Here is a 7,293-nt window from a genome sequence, read left to right on the forward strand (position 1 = left end):
CGTGACTACGTCACCTTGACAGCCTATCTAGCAAATCGCATCGGAGAACCCGTCGCAATTTCTCGCTCTCGCCCTGAACACTACAAGCCCACACAGCGAGCTGACGCGCGAAGGAGTATGATGCAACATTCATCAATGTGTCTGGATCGATTGCGCAACGAGCACAAGGCATTGGAAATTGTGTAAACAGCATCGACGAGTCCTATAGAACACAAGGAAAATGAATGCCGGCGAAAAAACAGCGCATTTTCTTTCTTTCTTTCCGGTTGAAGTTAAGTGAAGAGTATCGGTGTCGAAATCACGTACGCAGTGGCTCGGCTAAGCTCGATCTTCGCGCTGGCCGGGTTGTTGCCACTCAAGTTTCCTGGAACGCGTGAAAGAAAACACGAAGAAAGCGAGATGACGAGCTCTCGTGCAACGAGGCTGTAACAGGCGACGGCCGTTTACCAAACGACGGCGTGTGTAAAAGCGAGAATGATAAAACGTTTGTGAGTGGGTTTAACAGGTAATAGGCACGAAACGAGTTGGAAGGCATGACCCACGTGTAGTTAGAACAAGAGAAGGCGTGCAAGCTGCTACGAATACCATCATGCCGGAAGAATTTCGGTAGCCTGGGAACTTCCAGAGGTGAGTAAGGGCCCGAGTGGGAATGCGGCTTCTGTGGGGGTGGGGGGCGAGGAACGCTCATCACGACGGCATGCTTGCTGTGCAAACAAAAGGGCTCGAACATTGCGCACAACGCTAAAGAATTTTCTGTTATTTCCAAGACTCCTATCAACCCCCCCCCCCCCCTCCCTCCCCGGATGTACATAGCGATATTATGACGAGCTTCTGTTCTCCGCGTTTGAAAGATTCGATTAAGGAGAAGCGTCGATTGACCTCACTGGTTTAAAGTGTTTTAGAGGGGCCTATTCAACGCAACGCCGGAATTGTTAATAAGGAAATAACGTGTGGCCATCAGGCTACACTTGAGAGGCTGTAGTGTGATAGCATTGCGGTGTCCTATAATTTGAAGATTATCCATCGATATCCGCCTGAACTTACTCGTCCTTCATGGTCACCCGTCAACCATTACTACCTCATGATCCATTGATGCTGCCTACCAACCCCCTACGACTTTGATCTTGACTCTGGCTGCCTATGCTCTTGACTACCTTACGGTCTGCCGACTCCGTCTGCTTGCGATACATCATCAATACATGTATATGCCTCTACAACAGTGGCTCTAACGTGTCGGTAGTTCATCAGTAAGGAAACAGCACAATGACCGCAGTTCGACGCCCAAAGCAGGTGATTAAACGTTCACTTTTTGAAGACAAGTTCTTCTTTAGCGACTTTGGTGGGATCTGGATGTCTGGCCACTTTGGTCTCGTCAAATTAGACTATCTTAGGACTTTCAGCGCACGTAGGGTAACGAAAAAGGCGTTAAAATGAAACTTGGAACGAGAAAGACACATCAAGTTAGCTTAGAGCTATGTACGAAGAAGTCATAACGCGTAATTAGCGCAAGAACCCAGATGCGATTGTTCAAACTGCGCGCGCTTAAAAGCGGAACCGGAAGGGTGGTTTCATGGAACGAAAAATATGCGCTGATCCCGGAGATAGCGTAGTCTACAAATGTGGGCCGACCGCGGAGGTAGTGCAGTCCAAAAAGAAAAAGGAAACAAGGAAAAGTAAATGTGAACTTGTGAAGGGCTCTAATGAGTGTACGATGGCACTAAAGCAGGGTAGAGTGGCGTAGGTGAAGTTAGGGCGACCCAGCTGGGGTTACTATCGAATAAAGACAAGGCCTTCTGGAGAATCTTCTGTTTTCCTCCCCCCCCCCCCCCCCCCCCCCAAAAAAAAAATAACTTGGAGCAAGAAACCACATGGTACACTAATGCGCATCGGAAGACCTTGTCTGTCTTCAATGCCAACCGCTGTTGAGTCGCTTTTAACGCGATAGAGTTAAGGGACCCGTGTCGCCGAAAATCCGGCGTCGGCGTTGGTGTCGGCGTCGGAGTAAGCATCGGCGTCTGGCGGAAATAATCATTCTGAACCACATCATCCCGAACCACCCAGACCGGGCGGGCCCTTCGCGTGGCGCAAGGCGTTAATGAACAAAAATTGAATTTCTCAAAGTAAATCTGCGAAAAAAATCCTAAAGTACAACTTGACCACGACCTCCAGACGTGATAGCGTAGGACGGTAATTAAAAAAAGCCTGATAAGCAGCCAGGGATCTTTGAATGCTATGGCGTTCCACTCTTAAAGGCGAAGCTTAAGCGTCCTCCAATTCTGATGGTGTTTCGCTGTACTTTGGTTCAAGGCAACATTTGAGAGGAATGCTGAAAACCGAGCCTTTCTAAATTTTGATCGGGCCCCATGTCGCAGAAATACGGTGTACCTTGCGTGGCCACTCATGGTGCACATGATATCGGGATAGGTCCCCACACGCCTTGGATTACATTTCTTCCAGGATCGGTCCCGGGGAAGTTTTTAGGTCGACATCATGAACGAAGGCCACCGATGACTGTTTTAACAAATGCTATCTCATTAAAAATTGGTCAGGCGAACGATATCGCTGTGTGTGCGATATCATGTGACAATGACCTTGACGTGCCGACTGAGAGTAGTGATACGCCACTTTTGCCATGCAGGATTGTAGTGCGACCGGTCGAAACATACTAAACTGATTAGCAGGCCAGTTGGTAACGACTCATTATAATAACGACAACGCGATACGAACAAGGACAAGAAAGAAAACGGGACAAGCATGTACGGTCAACCGCAAACGTTTAATGGCGCGGGATCAGACAAACCGGTGAATATCCGAGCTGTTTGTGACTGTAGCTAGCAAAACCTTGCAACACTATGTTGTTTACATGGACTAGTGCACACTGAAAATGCAAATACCAGGATTTTATTCACAGGCTGGGGAGATATTCAGCATATTTTCGGATCCAGTGGTCCGTAAACTTTTGCGGTTGACTGTACATTTACTGTGTTCACTTAGTAGATACACTGCCAGCAAAATCAAGTGTCGCATGCGCACAGGAAAACACGAAAGAAAAACAAACAAACAAACAGAAACGCCTTGAAGGACACGTGATCAATAATACCCTATGGCTTCTCGTCGCCACGTGTCGTCCCGATGCGCAGATCCAAACGTATCGCGCAGAGGCGAATGAGCAAGCTCGAATAATTTATTCGACGTTTCATAAAATCACATAGTGCGAAATCACGTAACTTCGCGAACACAAAAAACGTAGACAAAGCGGTATCATTCATGGTTATTTATGGTGAATGACGATGGCACACGCCTGGTCATCACTATGCTTCGCTCGACAAGGATCAAACGTCACCTTCGTCCCCGTGGCATCCACGCGTCGATGTCTCGAAGGGTGCATTTGCACGAACGACCGTTTGAATTTCCGGCATATCTTGCGAACGGTGTGGTCAGTGCTGCCCGTCCCGGGGAAATTTGCTAGATCTAAGGATTTTCGGTCTTGTTCCGGAAAAGCGTTTTCCAAATCTGGGGAAAACTTGTGCTGGGACGTCGAGGAAGGAAACGCTGACAGACGTGAGAAACCACTACTAGGACGCCGACATGCCCAATACGGGGAACTGTTGACGTGACGGCCTGTGTAGATTTCAGTCATCGCAAATTAACTTCGCATTGGCATGCAAAAAAAGAAAAGAAAATGCAAATAAGCGGCTCACGCCATCTAACCCCGACGGGCTCCTTCTTTCTTTGTTCTTTAATAAAGTATGACTTGTCGGCGCAATACGACCACAGGTTAACGACAAGTAAACGACAAGGTGTGGGCTCCTTAAGGGACTCCTTAATGGAGCACAGCAATGCTGTAAATTTAGGCGGCCTTTCGAATGAGATATCTTTAACCGGGAAAATAAGCGTATACTGCAATAACAAACAAAGCAACACGTGCAGATCTCGGCATGAGCGGACACGCATACACGACGCTGAGCTCGACAAGGCGGTGGGGGCGCCACGTAGCTGACTATGCACGCAAATGTACACTAAACCGCCCATAGGCAAAGAAACTTTGTACAGAGTCGCATGGCAGAGTCCCAGGGGCAACGTGTTTGGGTGGGTTTCGGCGTGGATGAAAGAAAAAAAAAAATTGGACGCGTACCTGCGTGCTTCGCTGCAAATGACTTGTAAGCGCTTAAACAGGGTGGTGTTCTGTCAATACGTCATGACATGGAAGAAAATTTCATTGCGCACACTGTATATTGGTGTGAAGTCGCACACTGTTTTGATGCTGCTGCATTCGGTAAGGGTCGTCCGGTGCCAGCTTCCTTACAAATCAGTGAAGGTTCCTAGTCGATCTTGGCACTTTGCGGTTGACCAAACTTGTTTTGGATGGGCAGCGAAGTGTAAATATGCTGCCATCTTCTTCTGTGAATATAGTTTCAAGCATGAGGCTGTGCTGTTAGCACGAAGAACTCTGGTTAGCACAATTTACATTGCAACATCATTTAAGCTTTCTTTCAGCGACTTCTTTATTTTAATTTGTAAAAAAAAACGAGCGTGGAAATCAACCTAAATTTCAATTTTGCAGTCTACTTGCATAACAAAAAAGTTTATCCGTAAGAAAACGATAGTGATAAACTGAACAACTGTACCTTACAAAAATATCTAGGGACAGCTATCAAATTTTCTTATCTAATTTAGGGGAAAACTGGCTTCGGAGGTTGGCAGCACTGGGTGTAGTGCGTAGGTATACGCATTGCGCGATAATAAAGTTGTGACTAGTTCGGTGCATAAAAATAGACACCGCATGAGTTTACAAATTGCTTAAAGTCAAAATAAACACAACTGTGCGCGTTGCATTTGACTGTACATATTCGATTCACATAGATTGCAACACGTGCGTTGGATATGTAAACTCTTTTTCTTACAATACATTTCCGAACTGTCTACGAGCAAAAATTGTTAACACGCTTACCTTGTGGCCTAATTTTTGTTCATGAAATTCCGAACGGTTTGCTTGTGGTAAAGCTATCGACAATTACAGCCGAGAACAGGATCAAGGCCAAAGATACATACACCTATATTGCCTTATGGTGGTCTAGAAAACATATCCAAACTTTTCACAGGCTTAAATATTCGTTTTGAGGGAAAGACCAGCCTTTTTAGCATGTTAAGAGAAGGAGCCGTAGATATACGTGCATTAGTAAGTTCATGTAGCTGTTAGGTTTTCTGTTGTTGTAGGGCATCAGTGACCGTGGCAGAATTCAACTCTAGCGGCAGATTCCTACACAACAACACCTGCTAACGCTCACAGCGAAAGCAAGCCGACATGTTATGGCCTGCAACGCTCGGGGAATTCGGTTACCATGGTGGTTCAGCTTTCATAGCAACACCTGGAGCATTCCATGGCGTACGTAGGCTCGGCGGGGGTTCTGAAACAGGCCACTGTAAGAGATTCCACAGTTAATGGCGTGTTTGACAAAGTTCCTGGCTTGGATGTCATTACCTCAGCGTCAGTGCGAATTTTTTTGAGCCGGTTCTCACTCATGTGTTGCTTTGTTAATCCTTAATTACGATTATGCTTCGGTTGAGGATGTAGCTGCCATTTATGAAATCGGCAGGCGATCAAGAGTTTTGTTGTGAAAAAAAAATTGAGTAGAGATTCACATGAGCTTCCTAGGATTATTCCAGAATACCTACTCTAGTTTTCAAAATAGTCTCTAAGGAAGCTGTGCTACAGATTTCATATATATTGCAAGCGGGCATATTTTTCTCAAACTTAGGACACCCTGTGTTTCTAACGCGCCCTCGACTGACCGCTACCCTGCACACGAAAATATGAAGGTCACAAATTCTCACCTATGCCCTTCAGTCACGGTGTACACATTTGTGGACGCGACTTATTTTTGCCAGTTCTGTGCACTTGTGGCAAGGAATAGACCCCAGACATTAACCTTGTGGTAAATTAAACGTTCTGCTTACCTCAAGTACCTTCATTTTACTTCTGAAGGAAATCCATCGCTACCGAAGATTGCTTTGGAGAAGGCACTACAGCTGCGTATGACAGGAGGTGTGACGTGGGACTTTTCTGTAGCAATTGCGAAAGTATTCTTTTCTTTCTAGTAATGATTTCAACCAGTAATTAACTTGTGCAAGTTATTCGCGCTAGTGATTCAATTCTTTTTTATGAAGACGGGTATAATTACTTAGTGCACAATAATTCGATGCTTCATTACTCTGTAATTAGGGTGACCCATCATAAAGTGCAGAAAGGGTCATTCTACCACCTTCACTTGCTCTTGATGGAGTCTGCAGCACCTTGGCATAAAATTGTGTAAATTTCATACATTTATCGACAGTCGATCATAATTCGTGACTGAAGGGGCCATACGCATTGACATGCACTTGGTTTGCGGCCTTTGGGAGAGTGCGTACATATTTTTTATCCTCTTCTGTCTTGATCTTTCCCGTAAATTTTAAGCGGCTCGATATCAGCGTCAACAGTAAACGCTCGCGAGGAGAAAAATGAGAGTGTTGAAATGCCAAACAAAATGATTAATCCTCTTTTTTCTTAATGACTCGCAGAGTGCGGGGGAAACCTGACAGCACTTTCGCGGCCGGCCCGTCTCTACAACCCGGGCTACCCGAAGGCGTACGAGTCCAACCAGCTCTGCCGCTGGGTCATCACCGCCGACGGAGACATCACGCTGCACTTCGTCAACGTCGAGATTGAAGATTCACCGGGATGCGAGTACGTGCCATGTACTGGGCTAGAAGGACGAAACAGCTGAGCGTGAATCACTATTGAAGTCAATCATATACACATTTGACTGACGATATGAAGTCAGTCCTACTAGCCACAATCATATACACTCAGCAGCAGCGCGGTATTGAACTTTGAAGATTGCATGGGTTCTACTTCACAAGGCCGCAGGCGTAACATCTTGCCAGTGATGATTTGTTCTATACTATGGGCCTACTTGGTGAAATGAAGCTGTGATGCAATCTTTGCCAAGTTCTGACTGATGATGGAACAGAAAGAATAATTTCAAACTTTCGTTTCCCACGCAGACCTTTGTGCAGAAGTCAAGTAATTAGAGAGACATAGGAAAGTTTATGAAGCGAACAGAGAATGAAGCCAAGGAAAGCATATAGGAAACTAATTGTTGTTTGAATTGAAATGTATAAATAAATTCACAAGGAAAAGGGACGGGAAAGTGGATGAGAAGATATCTTGCCACAGGCAGGGCCCACATCTACTGCATTGCGCGTGCGATGCTCTAAACCAATTGAACTATCGGGGTGGCTGTCCTCCCG

The 7,293-nt window shown here is 45.8% G+C and overlaps 1 protein-coding gene across 1 annotated transcript in view; it reads left to right on the forward strand.

Annotated features, from left to right (window-relative positions):
• The window catches only part of LOC119453031 (uncharacterized), a 36,487-nt gene extending 29,720 nt beyond the window's left edge, over nucleotides 1-6,767 (forward strand). Inside the window, exon 3 of the mRNA XM_049667201.1 lies at nucleotides 6,562-6,767. Within this exon, the coding sequence (XP_049523158.1) occupies nucleotides 6,562-6,767 (206 nt within the window). The remainder of the gene's footprint in view (nucleotides 1-6,561) is intronic.
• Nucleotides 6,768-7,293: the final 526 nt, after the last annotated feature.

The sequence above is a fragment of the Dermacentor silvarum genome, chromosome 5 (genome assembly GCF_013339745.2).
Source record: "Dermacentor silvarum isolate Dsil-2018 chromosome 5, BIME_Dsil_1.4, whole genome shotgun sequence".
Classification (NCBI taxonomy): Eukaryota; Metazoa; Arthropoda; class Arachnida; order Ixodida; family Ixodidae; genus Dermacentor; species Dermacentor silvarum.